General features: G+C 46.1%; 2 protein-coding genes across 2 annotated transcripts in view; both read right to left on the reverse strand.

Annotated features, from left to right (window-relative positions):
- The window catches only part of LOC123129851 (ankyrin repeat domain-containing protein 65-like), a 12565-nt gene extending 872 nt beyond the window's left edge, over positions 1-11693 (reverse strand). The window contains exon 1 of the mRNA XM_044549840.1: positions 11060-11693. Coding sequence (XP_044405775.1) covers positions 11060-11693 — 634 coding nt within the window. The remainder of the gene's footprint in view (positions 1-11059) is intronic.
- Positions 11694-12455: 762 nt separating this feature from the next.
- LOC123131437 (serine/threonine-protein phosphatase 6 regulatory ankyrin repeat subunit B-like) overlaps positions 12456-19389 on the reverse strand; it is an 8432-nt gene continuing 1498 nt past the window's right edge. Inside the window, exons 2-3 of the mRNA XM_044551115.1 lie at positions 13393-13925; positions 12456-13291 (exon numbers count right to left, since the gene is read on the reverse strand). Of these exons, the coding sequence (XP_044407050.1) occupies positions 12542-13291; positions 13393-13925 (1283 nt within the window). The 3' untranslated portion in view covers positions 12456-12541. The remainder of the gene's footprint in view (positions 13292-13392; positions 13926-19389) is intronic.

Raw genomic sequence — 19389 nt, forward strand, 5'->3', positions numbered from 1 at the left:
GTAGTGATGGTGTTGATTGCAGTGGCCGAGGGGTTGATGGTGTTGATTGTGGTGGCCGAGAGGATGGCGGTGGCGATGGTGGCCAAGAGGACGATGGAGTTGATTTCTCCGCCAACGACATCGTTTGAGTGTTGGTGCCCGAGAGGTGGTGGTGCATGCCATTGGTTGGCTCGATCCACAACATATACATGCTATGTTTGTGGTGATTTTGGATGAAACATTGTGTTTGAAGTGATGTCTTTTGGGTGAACTTCGCATGTTTTCATTTAAAAAATGCAATGATGAAACTTTATGTTATGATGGTTATGATGCTATGCATGTTTTAATTTGAATGTTTATAAGATATGTAATCCATGTAGTGTTTGAAGTTAGTGCGACTAGGACACAAAATCTACACAATTTTATTTTTACTCCACTAACTATAGGGGGTCGCTAGGTGTTCTGCACCGGTTCGTGTGGTATGGATCCATGGACTCAAGTTAAGCACACCAAACACAGGCCCCACCCCTCTGGAATGAATGGACGATGTGGTGTGATCCAAGAAAGAAAGAAAGAAGAAACAAACAAACAAACTGAAAGCGTTTGGATAAGCAGCGGATGCCCGATGGCAATCACAATGATGGATAAGCAAGTTAAAAGTTAGAGGTGGGGACGGCGCAACGGGAGAAGTTTCATCCTCCTTCCTTGCTCCCGGGTTAGTCCAGGCAACATTGTAGCTATGTTGTACATCCACGGTTTCTACCCGATGTAATCGTGAATAAATACACAACTCGTTTTGGATTGAGTTGGTTTTGGGATCATCAAATCAGTTTAAACTTCGTTAAAAATAAATTTATCTCGGCCAGGCTTGAGAGATATCAATTTTCTTACTAGTGTCGTGTCTCCAAGTTGGGTCCATTGCTTAGGCATGATATACTAATTTCTAATGTCTTGCCACCTTGTATTTATGAATTTGCCACTATATTGGTACCAAGGTTATGACATGGTAACTTGTTATAAAATTAGTTTGCAACTAATAAATTACCATCGAGCAACAAAAGAGCATGAGAAAAGCTTGTCAAAATATGCCCATGCAGGTCTAGTTTGAAGGCCACGCTGATATGAAGCCTCCAATAAAAGAGGATTGTGAATCTCACAGATGTTTAGGCTCTGAATTTTTTTTATTCGTGAATCAACTTTTAATCCAATGTTCTCATCATGCTTGTGATTTTCCTTGTGCACTTTATGATGTCACTTACCTCTTGTTGTGTGCACCTAGGAATGCAAACTAGAATCTTCTTGCATGAACTAGATTGTGTCATGGTGGGAGACTAATACACTAGCGACAGATCGTTAAGTTTTTTTTTCAAAACAACAACATTGCAACCATTGAATTCAACACGCTATGAACAATATGATTCCATACCAATTGCAAACGCACATATATTTTGATGCCTAACTACTTATTCCCAAGATAAATACATGCACATTTGACCAAGAAACGAGCACCATCACAGGCGAGAGTGGAGCGAGGAGGTATTCAAGTATAAACTACTAATTGACATCACATACTCTCTAGAATAATGTATTTAGTTATGCCTAAACCTGATATATACAATCAATAGCAGCCAACATGTTATATAGATGACGATGAATGTTGTGGAAAGAACACATACAAACACGTCATAATATATTAAGATGTATACACATTCATTTGTAGACTTATGTGGTATTTTCGGTATTCTTAATTTAAGGTGAAAACCACTATAATATTATCTTTTAGAAACAACCAAATTAAACCACAAAGTTAAGTAAATTGCAGAATATATTGCTTTGGTTTAGCATAAAATGAATATTCAAATTTATTTAACTCAATGTGTATGAGCGGGATGTCATTATAATTTCCACTAGCAATACATACTAACATATACAATTATAACAACATATATCACTAAATTGAGCAATAAGGATGACATATATTTATGTGTCATGAATAGTTATGATGAAGTTAAAAAGTTTGGTATAAATGTTGGATAACGGATGATTTCATCCAAAACTAATCTACAAAATTAAAATGGTTAGACCAACAATAATGATGGGCAAAAAAATAATTCATCAAGTCACTTGTGTATTAGTTTTTATATACTAGCCGAACTCTCTCATATTTTGTGCGTTGCACAACATCCCCCATATTCCCGTTTTGAACATTAGATGCCCTACAGCCGCCTGGATCAATTACACCATACAAATTATCCAATAAACATCCAAATTAGACTTGCAAAATGATAAGGTAATTTTGTTAATATTTTTTCGGAAGTGAATAAAAAAGAAAAACACGAATACGGAAACTAAGAAAAAGAGGAAATTTTGTTGTTACTGGTCAATTGCCGAAATAACTGTTCAAAACATTTTTTTTCTTGTCGATAGATACAATTAGATTGACGTCTGCGTCGCATATGAAGCAAAACCTTGTGATCGAGAAAGTTATTGTATGCTCGCTCATGTACAACGATGGAAGTACAAATGATCAACACAAATTATCTAGATTGACACGCAAAATAACATAAATGCAAAATAACAAGTTAGTGTGAAATAAAAACACATTTGTATATCTACGAAAAAACATGAGTTGGAAAGAGAAAAGAAGCAACAAGGCAGGTTGCCTACTGCAAGCATTGGGCGTCACGACTCTACATTAATCAGTTTATTATTCTTATCGTGGAACTTCTTAACAAATTTCATCACAACACTGAGAAAGAGTTTGTCACAACTCCCAAGCTTACTCGACAGCTCTATCCATATCCACTAAGCTGCCTAAATACTCATGTGGTTCCATGTTGCTAGTGCATGGGCACAAAAATGTTACCAAACAAGGAAGGTATAACGACCTCTTGACTGTCGTAACATCATCATCAGCAGCATCCATGAGAATATAGGTTATGTGTGCTATAGGAGCCATCTCGCCCACATAGTACATGTTTAGCAATTCGGATTGGGCGATGCTAGGCGCCGGCGCCGGCCCAATAGTTTGGCCGGTCCCATCCAAGTCGCTAGATTTGAGCCACGTGGGGCCATAAGATCTGGTGAAAAAAATGATTCTTCACGCAGCTTCTTCTTCCTCTCGCTGGAACCGCATCTCCCGATCGGGTGCGCGGAACCCCGCCTCCTCTCCTCTCCAGTGGCCGTCCTCGTCGCCGGTCCCCACCCCCATCGGTCCTCCTCCTCACCGGTCCCCACCCTCGCCTGCCGTCCTCGTCACCGCCTTGATCCATGCAACAGTTGAACCTGCAGTTGCAGCTCTCATCGACGACATGTGTAGTGCTACTTCTTCGGCTTGCATTGGTTTTTCCCTTGAAGAGGAAGGGGTGATGCGGCAAAGTAGAGATAAGTATTTTCCTCAGTTTGAGAACCAAGGTATCAATCCAGTAGGAGACAACGCAGAAATTACCGAATACCTGGACAAACAATCAAACATCTTGCACCCAACGCGATAAAGGGGTTGTCAATCCCTTCACGATTATTTGCAAAAGTGAGATCTGATAGAGATAGATAAACGATAAAGTAAATATTTTTTGTTTTTTTGGTTCATAGATCGGAAAGTAGAAGATTGCAGAATAGTAGATCGGAAACTTATATGATGGAAAATAGACCCGGAGGCCATAGGTTTCACTAGAGGCTTCTCTCAAGATAGCAAATAATACGGTGGATGAACAAATTACTGCCGAGCAATTGATAGAAAAACGCAAAGTTATGACGATATCTACGACAATGATCATGAATATAGGCATCACGTCCGTGTCAAGTAGACTGACTCCTGCCTGCATCTACTACTATTACTCCACACATCGACCGACTCCTGCCTGCATCTAGAGTATTAAGTTCATGTAGAACAGAGTAACGCATTAAGTAAGATGACATGATGCAGAGGGATTAACTCAAGCAATATGATGAAAACCCCATCTTTTTATCCTCGATGGCAACAATACAATATGTGCCTTCCTGCCCCTAGTGTCACTGGGAAAGGACACCGCAAGATTGAACCCAAAGCTAAGCACTTCTCCCATTGCAAGAAAAACCAATCTAGTTGGCCAAACCAAACCGATAGTTCGAAGGGAATTACAAAGATATCAAGTCATGCATAATGGAATTCAGAGAAGTTTCAAATAATATTCATAGATAAGCTGATCATAAATGCATAATTCATCGGATCTCGGCAAACACACCGCAAAAAAGTATTACATCGAGGAGAACATGGTATTGAGAATCAAAGAGAGAGAAGAAGCCATCTAGCTAGTAGCTATGGACTCGTAGGTCTGTGGTAAACTACTCACGCTTCATTGCAAGGGCAATAGAGTTGATGTAGAAGCCCTCCGTGATCGAATCCCCCATTGGCAGGGTGCCGGAAAAGGTCCCTAGATGGGATCTCACCGGTACAGAAGGTTGCGGTGGTGGAAAAGTGTTTTCGTGGATGCTTCTGGTGGTTTGGGGATATATGGGAATTTATAGGCGAAAGAATTAGGCCAGGAGGGTCAAGGGGGGGGGGGCACAAGGGTGGCGGGCTCGCCCTACCCCCCTGGGCGCGCCATCCGTCCTTGTCGCCTCGTGGCTCCTCCGACCTCATCTCCAAGTCTCCTGGTTGTCTTCTGGTCCAAGAAAAATCATCGCGAAGGTTTCATTCCGTTTGGATTCCGTTTGGTATTCCTTTTCGGAGAAACTCAAAAACAAGGAAAAAACATGAACTTGCACTAGGCTCTAGGTTAATAGGTTAGTCCCAAAAATAATATAAAATAGCATATTAATGCATATAAAACATTCAAAATAGATAATATAATAGCATGGAACAATCAAAAATTATAGATACGTTGGAGACGTATCATGTAGCTCCGCCGCCGCCCCTCACCGCAGGCATTCCGCCATGACCACGCTCAAGCCAAAGTGCCCAACGATCCCTTTCTCCTTCATCATCCATGTCGACGAGCCCTAGTGTTGCAACCGCCGTCGGCCTGCGCTATGACTGGCATTGGGAATTGCTGCAATCATTCATGCCGATAGCGACAATGATAAATTTTGCTTCAACCATCGCCATGGTCAGCTCCCTGTTATAGCACACACCGCACCTTCCGCATCCTGGGTTGTAGCTCGAACTTTGCGGTTGTAGCAAAAAACAATGAAGTGCCATGGCCGTCGTCGAAGAAGAAAGCCGGTACAATCCCTGGTGTCCACTTCTGCTCTCCTCCGGTTGAAGCTTTTCAATGTAGAGTTGAAGCTTCCATGTAAATGGTTGCAACTTCTTTCATTGGCCGAAAAACGCCAGCTGTGGCAAAAAAAACCCGTGGTTGTAGCAAAAATGACCCCCTGGTGGTAGCTTTTTCCGCTGTGGGTTGCAGCAAAAATCGCAGTGCCGCCGTCGCCACCACAAACTTCACCGTTGCCGTTGCAACAAATCATGTTGCCGATGGTAGATTTCTCGTTGCCGGTTGTAGCAAAAATGACTGCCGGTGGTATCTTTTCCTGCTTCCGGTTGCAGCAAAAATCACTGCAACGTCATCGGCACCACAAAACTTCGTCGTCGCCATTGCAGCAAATCACGTCACCGGAGGTTGCTTTTTTGTTGCGGTTGTAGAAAAAACCGCGCACTATCGTCGCTGCCACAACCTCACTGTCACCGGTTGCAGCATATTTAATCGTTGGTTGTAGCACGGTCGGTCGCCGGTTGTAACACGTGCCAGTGGGTGTAGTAGCACGACCAAGCAGCTTTGGATCTAGTATTTACCCATGAGGGCAAGGGGTAGGTGGCGCACGGCCATGGCATGGAGGAGGATGTGCGGATGCCTCCTCAGAACAGCGGCGCACGAGCAACGACAGAGAGAGAGAGAAATATTTCGCGTGGCCAGCTTTTTGGTGCTCCTCCTCTCATATTTTGTTGCGGGGAAGAAGAAAGGGGATGGAGAGAAAAAAAAGATGAGAGCGAATTGCGTCTGAGAGAAGAAGAGGTAAAGCAAGAAGACTAGTCTTGGTGGTCCACCGTGCCATGTGGTTGCCTGCGAGTGGGTTGCGCGCGCATGCGTGAACAAGACCGGCGGAAAGTTCGGCCGGACTGCTAGGTCCAAATGTTTTCCTTTCGGATTGCTTAGACTTCCTTAATTTTGTCACATGCCTGCACCCATGGCACATTGCACATTTTTTGCTCTATGTCCCTAGTGAACAAGATGCGTTTATTTTTATCCATGAACTCTCGCATATTAGGATCGGTGTTCGTGGCGACCCATTCAATCAGCTTGGTTAGGACGGAAAATGCTGAAATGTTCAATAGATCACTAAATCTTGTTCCCTCAATGACTAGCCTCTTCTTGTATGTGAGCTTTGTACTAACAAATTCGCTCAAACAATTTGCTGCAAAGCATTGCATGGAAACATTATTTTGAGAGGCCATTTCTGTAGTGCCTTCCTACCACTATTCTCTACGCGTGAGGAGTCGAAGGCACTCCACCGACCCCCCTCCCTAGCACCTTGTGTTAGTTGATGCGACTACTTTAGGATAAAAGCTTGCAATAAATCTTCCTTCAAACATGCCAGTCGTGTGCGAGACGTACACGACACACTGATAGCATGCGTTAAGTGAGCCACAGATGATGAAGCGGATGCCAAATATGATGGTCCACTTATATCCCACTTGGTTGGTGAGGTTACCGAGGTTGGATTGAATGATGCAAGACCTGGGTCCATGTTTTGTGACTTCACGGCGTCTTCGCGGAAATCTAAATCGCACTCCTTCAAAAAGAAACAAAAACCGCCCAAAAAGGCGAAGAGTTCAACACAAACCCGAGTTTTCACATGAGAGGCATGTTTTGGGATAGCAGAGGTCTCTCAGACTTGGCTAAACATAAACACGTCAGTGATTGTGTCCAGGAACATGGTTTGGATTTTGTGGCAATTTCTGAGGCGGGCAAGTGTGACTTTCGCCCGCATGTCCTCGGTCACCTATCAGGTGGTTTCGACTACACATGGCATAGTCTACCAGCCCGTGGAAGATCTGGAGGAATCCTTATTCTTGGGATAATGACAACAACCATGGACTTGTTGGCTTTTTCGATCGTTGAATTTCATATAAAATTTCACTTGCGGAATAGAGCTGACAATTTTACATGGTCTCTTGTCGCTGTCTATGGGGCTGCCCAAGATTAGCATAAATCTGCTTTCCTTCGGGAATTGGTTAACCTGGCTAAGAATAACCCGTATCCAATGCTTATTGGAGGGGACTTTAACATTCTGAGGTAGCAGGAAGAGCAAAATAATGACCGCTTCGACACTCATTGGCCTTTCCTATTCAATGATGTGATAGACAGTTTGGATCTTCGGGAGGCCAGTATGTCAGGGCGTCAGTTCACTTGGGCGAACAACCGATCTGTGCCGACATACGAGAAGCTCGATAGGGTACTAATGGATACCGAATGGGAACTAAAATTTCCTCTGGCCCAAACCCACTCTCCTGCAAGAAAAAGAAGCCGAAGCCCCAACCATCAGCTGCTAAAGATCGGGTAATTAATCATCGCTACACAACATTTACATCTATAAGCTGTATGTAATACTTGAAACACGCAGATTATACATGCCTAATGCAATGTTTCAACAGCAAGCTTGTAGTTGCATGGCTTATATTGAGGTGTAGAACTGAGAGTAGGATGTATAAGAGATAATGAAACAACTTAAATCTTGGGTAGGCTACTGAAGCCCATTGCACATTTTTTGTTGTGCTGTAGCTCCTGATTTCAGTTGCACTGGGGTTTGTGTCAAAAAAACAAGTTGCACTGGGATGTGCATGACTGTACACTGGAAGCACATGTATCTGACAAGCACGAGCACTAATGAGTACATGTTCCTTTCAGGGTCCTAAGGCTGATGGCGAGGCGAAGAGGGAGAGGGTTAGAAAGCGCAAGAGAAGCGGCAAAGACAGCATTCAAGCGGAGACAGCGAGCTGACACACCTGTCTAGAAATTGCAAACAGTGGTGTGGTTGCAGCTCTGGCTTCAATCCGAATCCGTTGCACCCCATGCTGATGGTTGTTTCTTCAAATGTCATACATAACCGTCAGTCAACTCGATAGATCATTCATCATCGCTAGAGGATTGCTGCTGTAACACTGGTTTGGACATGTAAAATTTGCCCTGCCTAGTAATTTTTGTGAGTTTATTCAAAGCTTTAACCTTGTATTTTGAAGAAACTAACGATCTGACCGCAGTTTCAACTTCCAGTCTTTTCCTTACGTGGTACTAGGTGGCATGGAAAATTTTACAAGCCGGCATGTACAGGTGCGCTGAGCCGGCATGACCACAATGTCAAGGCTTTGCAAACAGCTTACAGGAATATATACTCAAAATACTGTTAAAAGATCAATTCATAAGATAAAATAATACAACTCCTTAAATTTACCCTAGACAAGTCGTACTCATACAAATAATCCGGGCGAGACAAAATGCAGTTGCAGGCAAATACATCAATTGTTGTTTACACTGGTACAAGCACATAAACAGTGTGAGAACAGCCACTGTTTTTTTTTTTTTGCATGATAATAAGTGTTTCATTTATATCATATAAGGAGAACAGCCACTGTTACAAGAGATAGTAATGCTCCATTTATCTAATATACACGTATTTGACTCTCTTCAAGGAAATGGCGTCGGTGGTTGTGCCGGTGTGGTTCCACCTTGCTATTGGTGTAACCCCCCATGGCCAACAAACAGGACATAATAGTTAACAGGAATAATGCTGCTGCAAACGGGCGTGCCCAGACTATCCCGTACCATATCCCCTTTCTCTTACAGAGTGCTACGAACAGAAAAATATACTTGACTGCTGCTTCCCAACAGATATACACCAGTACGAGAATAATGCTGATGATTACTGCAGATGCAGACATAGGAGCAACTGGAGCTAACATCATAAATGTAGCAAGTGCGAAGGCAAGCATCATGCAAAACACTGATACCAATATGATGGGGATGGACCTTCGAAATAGCACTTTACGGATCCCAAGGAGTCGTGTGGGATCTCCAGAAAACATGAGATAAATTGTAGCTGTGGTTGAGAAAGCAAAGGCAAGTGTGTTGGCCATGAAGAATATATCAAAACCAAACGTTCCAGCAAGAATTGGTGACCCTGCATGAGTGTCATGCTCATCTCTATAACCTCCAGGCATGGTGAACATTACACCGAACGTCACGGTTGCAATTAGGACGGAGCAAATACATCGACTTTGTGTCCCCTCTTTCATTTGACTCAACAAATGTATTTCATCCTGTCTTGCTTGGTCAGTATCATATTCATTCAAGAAACCCTGGTGAGAAATACCGCTTTTAGCACCCATATAGTTGAGTACCCTGACTATTTCTGCTTCAGCTTCCTACAAAATTAGAATAAATAAATATTAAACCATGCAAATCTCAATTACTCTTGTTCACCTCCAACACCGTGTTTAAATATTAAAATGTTGATATATACCATTCCTCTAGGAAGATTACACGCTATATCTGATGGAGTCTCCCCTTTCTCATTCATCAAATTCAAGTGTACTTGTCTATTCACTGTCAGAGAACCTAGAGGCCCACTTAGCCCATTTATGCAAGGCAAGGGATACTACTAAAGTTTAGTCCCACATTGCTAGTTTAGTGGAAGTTGGACCTCCTTATAAGGGAGGTTCTTTCTCCACTTGTATGAGCATGAGAACAAGAGGGATATCCACGTGCGCTCCTCCTCTGACGCCCGCCGCGCCGCGGGTTGCGGGAATGAGCCGAGCCGACATTGAAGCTGAAAATATTTTTGCGAAAGTGGAGTTCGAATGCGAACGGTGCAGCCCTTCCGCTGCTGGCTGTTCGCTTCGCCTCTGCCTCTTCGTTTCACCTCCCGTTGCTGCCCTCTCGCCTCCTTCTCTTGCGAAGGGAGGTCGCTCCTCCCAGAGAGACGCAGCAGAACTAATCCTTCCCTCACCATCGGTTCCATCTCTGAGCTGCTGCTGTCTTCCTCATCCCGGCTTGCGGCGTGCACCGCACATCGGGACAGTAGGCCTCTGAGACCACACCCTTTGAGTCTTGTACGGGAGAAGGGTGATAAGGTTTTTGGGGAGCGCTATGCGCGACTACTGGCTTCTTCATCACGGACTCCGACGACTACTTCCCCGACGACGACTTCTTCCCCGACGTCGACTACCTCAGCAACGACATGGCTGGAGAGGATGTCGACCCCAAGTCCAGTGCTTCTGCTGCTGCTGTCCCGTATGTGTTCTTCTTCTTTCTGTCAGATGTCCTGCCACAGTTTCTCGTACTAGTACTTGCCCTGCATGTGTTAGGTTCTACTCTATATATGCAACATGATCTAGTGTCTGTCCTAGATGTGTTCAGTTCAAGTTCATATATGCAGATGCTATTCACTTTTTCTCCGTCAAGTTACATGACTTGCTTTATCGCGGCTATATTAGTCATGCTTTATCTAATATTTCTGTTAATAAAATCATTTGGTAAATTGCTCATATTCCCAACAGATCAAAGAGTCGCAAACTGGATGAAATGAAACAGAGTCTCTTCATACACCTGTTCTCCAAGTTTTGTATGGTATCGTAACCGATTCAGTATGGGTGAAATAAAGTAGTTTCTCTGTTGCATACAATACATCTTCTGTGTCGAATAACACTATAGAATATCTAATTTTACATCTTTCACCTAGCTTGGATCCTTTTTTTCCTTTTATTGCGATGGGAGTTCACGCCAATTTCTTTAACGAAATCATATTATAAGGGTTACGTCCCCACAAAAGATGTCTGGTCTTCAGGACTAACTAAATATCCTTCTTAGATGTCTCATTAATGTAAATTTTGAACCTAACAACACACTAAAAGCGTGGATGCAAATGGTAAAATAGTAATGAGGTAAATGTATGCTAGATACTAGTATCCTTCCGTATCAAAATATAAGACTTTTTTGACACTATCATATTCTCAAAAAAGGGTCTTCTATTTTGAATTTTTGATACAGAGGGAGTACTACATATATCTAATAATGGTAGGTGAAATTCAGGTTAAAGTCGGTACCTTGGCTCCGCTGAACAGCAACATGCAATGCATTTCGTCCATTTGGTCCAGAGTATGAAAGAACCCCACCGCTCAACTCGTAGAGTGTTTTTGCGATGATTCCATTTTCCAGTAAGATGGCGATGTACAATGGTGAAGTACCTTCCTCAGGAAGAGTGGCCAATTCTGGATCACGGGCCATGAGCAAATTGACCATATCATTGCTCCCAAAGCGGACGGCCTCGTGCAAGGCTGTCTCTTTGAGCTTGTTCTGTGTTTCCAGCAGCCCCTTAGCGTTGTTAATACCCTGGCCATTGGCAAGATCAATGAGAAGAGACATCATTGGGATATTCCACGCCCGTGCAGCACAATGCAGGGGCGTATCTCCCTCGTTGTTTTGCACGAAGAGGAGGCTGTGCGCCTTGCTGTAGACAAGTCTGGCTTTATCCAGTAAGTCCTCAGAGTCGCCATGGCTGGCGGCCACCACATGGAGAAGAGTGTTACCTCCAACGGTAACGGCGTACAGATCAGGTGGCTGCGTGGCCGAGCTTCCCATGGTGTAGGCGGCTGGTTTCCCGTCGAGGAATGATTCCAGATCGTGGAAAGATCCGGAGGAAGCCAATGCTAGCAGCCCGGCGTCCATATTGGGCTCCATGGTGGTCGCCGGTGGAGGAGCAGTATTTGTCCCAACCGGTGAGCTCGGAGCTGTCAGCCCGGTGCTCGACGCCATTGATCACCAACACGAAAGAGGTGGAAGTGAGAATGAGAGAGGATCGACTGGGGCTGGTCTGGACTGCAAATGTATGGATGTGGTGAAGTAGAGGAGTGTGTGTCCAAGCTGTGCCTGTGAATGGGTATATGTAGAACGACGAGAGCAAGCAAAGGATGCAGAGGGGTGGGTGGGTGAGATGAGCAGGGACGACGCGGTCACCTCTCCGGCTCCATCGCCAGCAAACCTACGCACGCACGCACACTCCCTTGATCGGCCACACATACATGCACCCGAGCCTGCCACGGGCTGGTCCCGATGCGTCCGGCGCACACACACGCACGCGTTCAAGCCCGCCACGGCTTATTCCTAACAATCCAGAAGCGCTCAAGAGAGTGTAAAACTGCTGAATGTGATTGACGGAGAGACCGTTCAATATGCCAGCCCAAAGGAAGACCCTCTTGATCTTCTCCCAAGCGGAAAGTGTGGATTAGGTAAGGAGCTTGCAAAGAGAGCACCGCTTAGCATAGCCGAGTCATAAATATCATCTTCGCAAAAAAAATGTAGTTGCAGGAAAATACTTCAATCATTGTGTACACTGTTAAAATCACATTAACTCTTGGACAATGAAAGGTCTAAGCAAAGAAATACACGCACACTATTCACTACAGTTCTCAAGAAACATAAGTATGATAATAGCAGATCCGAAGTCTCCAACTGGTAGTGTGAGAAGAGCCACACTTACAAAAGATGATAATGATCCATATATGTAATATGGGCGTATTTGGCCCTCTTCAAGCAAATGGTGTTGGCGGTTGTGCTGGTGGTTCCACTTTGCCACCGGTGTGACTCACCTGGGCCAACTTAAAGGCCAGCAATAGTAGAGAAGAAAGGATAAGGACCACGAGTAAGAATGCACATGGCCATGCCCAGACTATCCCGTACCATTTCCCCTTTCTCTTACAGAGTGCAGTGAAGAGAACAATACGGCTGATTGTCATTCCCCAAGAGTAATACACCAATATGAGAATCAAGATGAGAAATATTGCAAGTGCAGACACAGGAGCAATTGGAGCTAACATCATATAAGTACCAAGTGCAAAGGCAACTACCATGCTTGACACTGAAATCAGCAAGAGAGGGATGGCCCTTATAAATAGCACTTTTCTTGTTCGAAGATGTACCATAGGATCCCCAGAAAATATGAAAGAAATTGTAGCCATGACCGAGAGGGTGAAGGCAAGTGTGTTGGCCACAATGAATGCATAAAAATGAAATGTTCCAGCAAGTATTGGTGAGCCTGCATTAGTTTCATCATCATCTCTAAGACCTCCTGGCATAGTGAAAGTTGCACCAAATGTGACGGTTGCAATTAAGACCGAGCCGATACATAAACTTTGTGTTCCCTCTTTCACTTGACTCATTATATGTATTTCTTCCTGTCTTGCTTGGTCAATATCATATTCATCCAAGAATCCCTGGTGAACAATACCCCTTTTAGCACCAACATATTTGAGTGCTTTGAGTATCCTTACTTCATTTTCCTACAAAATTAGAATAAATAAAATTTAAACTTTGCAGATCCCAGTTGTTCTTGTTTACCTCCATGGCTATGTTATAAAATGAAAACGATCACATATATTACCCCTTTGACATATATTCCTTTAGGAATAGCGTGACGCGCTGTATCTAGCGGAGTCTTCCCTTTCTCGTTCTTTAAATTCAATTGTACTTGTCTATTACCGAGTAAAGAACAAAACATTCGTAGACTTCCTTTTCTTATAGCTAGGTGCAGTGCAGTGTTCCCATCTTTGTCTTGCATATTCAAAATCCATGACAACGATATGTTTCGACAAGCATAATCGACAGTCCCTATATCCATTCTATCAACTGCAACATGAAGAAATGTCCTTCCCCTTGCATCACGCAGATCAGCGCAATTGGGGGATTTCATAAGAAAGTCAGCGATGACCCTTGTTGCACCGACGGAGGCAGCCACGTGTGTGGGAAATGATCCATTATGGTCGTGTTGATACAATGCATCTGGACTGGCTATCAATAATTGTGAACATATTTGCCGTAGAGTACCGATAACAGCAAAGTGAAGAGGTGTACTTCCGTTTTTGTCCCCTTGTAACGTAAGGTTGTCGTTCCACTCTAACAACATCTTCATAAGATCTGTGAGTGCGTCTTTCCGTTAAGCCAATCAATACTAGAGAGCAAAAAAGCAAGAATATGAAAATAATGCTAAATCAAATGTGTACATGCATCAGTATAAGAAGTCAAGGTGACATGCACTAGAAAAAAGGTGACATGCACTAATGTTTACCGGAAAAGACTTCCGCCCCGCTTTATATATAGAGCAACGATCAACAACTGCCGGTACAAACGCACCACAACACACGCGCACACCCAAGAGAGGATACATAGGCGCTGAGCGCACCAACACCACCCCTATCTACGAAGAGATGAAGCCGCATACGACGAACCATGGACTCCAAGACGGCGCCTTCAGGAATGATACGACACCGGAGCGCTGCCACTGCCCGACCAGAGGGTCAAAGTTTCCCTTGAAGGAACACAACGGGCAATGAGAGCTGCGATGACGCCTTCAAGAAGGGAACGAGCTTCGCCGCTGCCGGTCCTTCCGAGGATAGAATAGGTCTTCACCCCGGCCAACACTCACCACCACCGAACGCCACACCCCGGCAACCACGCCACCCACACGACTATGGCCACCGGGCAGCACCAAGCCACAACCTCTGCCCACGAGCACCGTGCTACCACCACCACGGCCGCCGCCCCGACATCCAAGACCAAGACACCGCCTCACTCGAGACCCGTCGCTACCCCAACCAAAGAGACGAGCGGAAAGGCCCAGCCTTTCACACCCCTCGGCGGCCCCCAGCGCCGAGACCCGGACAAAACTGGCCACCATCGCCGCGTCCTGCAGCACCGGGCGTGAGCCGAGCTCGGTTTTGCCGTTGGGCGCGAGACGAGCTCGGTCTTGCGGCACCAGGCGCGAGACGAGCAATGGACCGCAGCTAAGAGCGGGCCGGCCCTTCGATGCAAGTAGTGCTCGGACGACGAGGAGATGAAGCGAAGGCCGATACGGCCCGACCGCAGACGAGCCGACGCCGAAGAAGCCGGCCGCCGTCGCGGGCAGAGCCGCCGAGCCACCGTGTAGCCGCCAAGCCATCGTGTAGCCGCCGCGCCACTAGGTGGCCACCACCCATGCCTGACCTCCCCGCGCCGCCACCCACGGCCGGAGCAACAGCCACGCCCGGCCGCGGCCCCCACTCGGAGCAACTGCCCCTATCCCGAGTGGCCCGCCGAGCTCAAGGCTCAGATCTGGCGGGCACGCACCTCCATACCACCACCACCAACGCCCACAGCCGAGAGGGCCGCCGCCGCTGGTCCACACCGCCCGCAGCCCGCAACCCGCGCCTGATAGATCTAGAGCACCGAGCCGCCCAGGAGGACGCCCCGAGCCCAGCCAGGCCTTGTGGCCCCCAGCACCGCCGCACCGCTGCACCGCCACCCCGCAGCCACCGTAGCCCTGTTGCACCACGCGCGGCAGGCGCGGACGACGTGGCCCACACCACAGCGCGCCGTTCTCGCCGAGTGGCCGCGCCCCGCGGCGCGACCCGCAACAGGAGGAGGAAGAGGAGTTCCCGCCGCCGGCAACGCGGGCCGTGCTTTCCACGGCGGCGCCTCCGGGCGGAGGCGGAGGGGGAGGGGGAGACCGGGGGGAGGGTGCTCGAGAGGTGGCGGCTAGGGTTCGCCCGGCCTCTCGCGGGAGAGGCGCGGGGCGAACTAGTCCCGCAGACCTAGAAATCTGCCATTGTGGTACTACATGCACTAATGTTTACGTAGCGGTGGTTAGTTGAGTGTCCTAGTTCACGAGAATTAACATGTTTGGCCTGGTATAACCATGCTTAGTTGTTGATCATGTTAGAAGCCGGGTATTTTATTAATAATAAATGATAATTCTATAATTCCCATACTGGTAAAGAGCTGGTAGGAATTACAAAAATAAGAAGGACGCCACAAATAACAGCGTCCAGGGTGGATTCTGTTGCGAACTGCGTCCAAGTCTGGACGCTAGTACGGACGGCGTCTAGTCATGCCATCCGATCGGTGCTCTTATTAGGCTCAACCGAGTCGTTTTCCTCTGATGGATAGAGTTTTCATGACTTATGAACCCTAATACAGTAATACGCTTGCAGCCGTTGATCCATACCTCGATGGGCGGTAAGAAAGCTCTAGCGTGGACATTTTATATCATCACAGGAACAACATCGTCTTACTAGCTGCTCGTCATTAGGATCACTCGCTCATCATTAGTATCATCCACCTCACCTATGGTTGGGTTGTTCCGTGGCCTCGTTAAATCTTCTTTGTTTGGTCTTTCATACTACAATTTATTCATTTGTTACAAGTGTACATTGTATAGATGACTGGGTTGTTACTCTTGGGTGCTATCTCCGTTCTGGTTTATTAGTCCCCTTCGTATTCAGTGTTAAATTTTGATCACAGTTTTAATTAACAAAATGTCAATGCATGTCACAAAAATTATACCACTCAAATCTATGTTCAAATACGAATCCAACAATATGATTTTTTGTGACATGCATTAACATTTTATTAGTTAAATCTATGGTCAAAATTTAACACAAAATACGAAGGGGACTAATAAACCGGGATGAAGGTAGTAATACATTATTATTGGCTAGTTTATGAGAACAGATAAGTCGACCTTGAGTCGGCGGACGAGTTTTCGCCTCTGCGTGTCGGTGTACCGCTGCCAGTACTTAGGGGAGCATGACGTGTTGGTGCCATAGCCCGACGTGAACCTGTTGCACAGATGGTGCCTCAACGTCGATAGGGTTCTGGTGCCAGTCGTGCCGGCCTCAGGCTGCACGCAGCCGGCGGAGATCCACCACTATCATGCTCTATTCACGGCTGCTCCGCTGCGACCCAACAAACGAGCTGGATTCGTTGAATTGGGGCGCGTGGTTCACCACCAAGCACGACCAGCGCCACTAGTCATGCTTCAAGGGTGCACCCCGTGCGCTTACTGATCCTCCACCACCACCACCGGTCATGGTGAAGGAGGACCAGGAGGCCAAGGAGGTCTACATTGCGGCCCTCGAGAAGGCCCCAAAGAGGGCCATCGAGGAGTCCGAGCGCCAGGAGAAAGTGCTGGACGAATCTACGGCCGGAGTGGAGGTCAACACGCCCACACTGCCACAAGCACCGCCCGCATCCGAGCCTATGGAGGAGCCGTGGCCGCTGCTTGGGCAGCCGTGGTTGTGGACGGGCACGCTGCCTAGGTGGGCGCAACAAGCGAGGAGGCCGAGTTGGCGGGCGTAACAGCAACAGACAGCAACGACGCTGGCAGCCTTCCAGCATGCGTTTCCATTGATGGAGGCACCGGTCTACGTCGACCCGACCAAGGAGGATGAGGGAAGGATGACGGTGCCAAGATCTAACGCCAGCCGCTTGCTGTTTTTATCTTAAATTTTTATTAGTTTTAATTAATGTAATCTGGACTTCTGTTGGGTGTTTTATTTTTAAAAAATTCTAAAATCCAGCACAAACGTGAAATGCGTCCGTCTATGTCGGGTGCACCTACGGACCAACGGACATTCGCATCCACCTGGCCGACTCAAGCAAACAAAAAACAGGCAAAATCCACATCCGTTTAGGTTGCCATGTAGGAGTTGCCCTTACATAAGACAGAGGCAAGGAGCTAGAAAACACCGGACGCTGCTAACAATGACGTCGGACGTGGTCAGCACCAGCGACCAGGCATGGACGGTACCAATCATCGCGTCCTTCTCATTTTTCAAAATTCCAATTTATCGTTACCAGTTTCGGAATTACAGAATTATTACTTTTATCATTAATAAAAAAATCGGAGAGTGGTGTGGGAGGCCTGGGGGCACCAATTCCCACGCCCTGGAGGCAGCTCTACCTCTCTCATTACTCCGTTTTCTCCTAAGATCGCATCTACGGTAAAGCCCTGCTGGGATTGCTCCACCACCATCTCCACCATGCCGTCGTGCTGATTGAGATCCCATCTACTTTTCCTTCCTCTCTTGCTGGATCAAGGAGGAGACATGATCGAGCCGCACGTGTGCTGAACGCGGAGGTGCCGTCCATTCGGCACTTGATCGGGAGTTCGCGGGACGGATCGTGATTGAATCGTGAAGACGTTCGACTACATCAACCGCGTTTCTTAACGATTTCGCTTAGCGATCTACAAGGGTATGTAGATCCAATCTCTCATCTCGTTTAATAAAAATTCGGTATTATAAGTATAATTATGTTTAAGTTAGAGATAGAATAAAATTAAATCATGTATAACTTACCCTTTACTCCAAGTCTCTCTCCCTTATATTGTACTGTCTATATATATACTCCATACGAGGGTCAAATCAATACAACTCAATATAACACAAATATTAGTCATCCTACAATTTCTGTATAGTATTGGAGTGGTTAGTCTCACGACATCGATCCTACATTCCTCTACCATGTCTGACGACATCGATCCAAAGTTCCTCTACCATTTCAACAGTGTGCCGCCCCCAGAGAGATCAATCTTCTCTCCTAGGGGTGCGACACCTGATCTAATCAAAGATTAGAAAGGCTCCATGGATTAGATCAATTCCCTAGATTCAATTTTCAGTTCCAAAAATCCAAAATCCCATTATATTAGTGTTTTCACTAAGTAACCACGATAGATTTACACCGTTGAAAAAAATCATTAGGGTCTCCATCCGGCGAGACCTGCATCGACCCGAGGTCCTCACCACACGCGCACATCAAACCCTATTGACATCAAGCTTCAGCAGATCCGGCACCACACTTCGGCCATGTAAGCAAGTGTGTGACGGACGCACGGTGAACCACCGCGGCTGCGATTTGAACGCAATTACGAGAGCAGGCGTATGCAGGTCTCGGGCGGTGGAGCAACCAGCCTCGATCCGGGCGACACACGGTCACATGTTTTGCATGGCCACACGGTCCGGACAAAACCAATGTGCTCGATGAGTTTCCTTCACCACTCTAAGTGGTGTGTTGAGAAGATAAATAGGAGACCGCACGCGCGCTCGCTCGCCTGGCCTGGACGGGCTCATGCTCGGGCCGGGCCGATGCGTGCACGCTACATGCGCGTGATGGTCCCCCTGGTCCGTTGTCTTGCAGGAACATAACTTTCTTTCGCCCTATTTTTGGTGTCGTGACAGACAAGTTGATTGTTTTCTTGTTCAGCAAGTTTGTCTTTGAAACCAAGTTGGTTTCAGATCGTGATCGCGACACGATACCGTCCTTGGTGTGCATTTTTTCCTGTTCATGTAGTATGCTAGATTGTTGCATGCTATTTTCTGTTCTAGTTGTGAATCATTTACTGGAATTAATCATGAACTTGCCTAATATTCCAACACAAAACGCAGTTGATGACGACACAACAGAAAACATGACAGAAGCGTAACACTTCAATTCAATCGCAGTCGTCCGCTTTATGGCTGAGGGAGAATGTTATTAGAAGTATATTTATGTTTAAGTTAGAGATTAGTAGTTAGAGATAGAATAGGATTAAACCATGTATGACATGCGACTTTGGTACATCAAT

The sequence above is a fragment of the Triticum aestivum genome, chromosome 6A (genome assembly GCF_018294505.1).
Source record: "Triticum aestivum cultivar Chinese Spring chromosome 6A, IWGSC CS RefSeq v2.1, whole genome shotgun sequence".
In the NCBI taxonomy this organism is placed as follows: Eukaryota; Viridiplantae; Streptophyta; class Magnoliopsida; order Poales; family Poaceae; genus Triticum; species Triticum aestivum.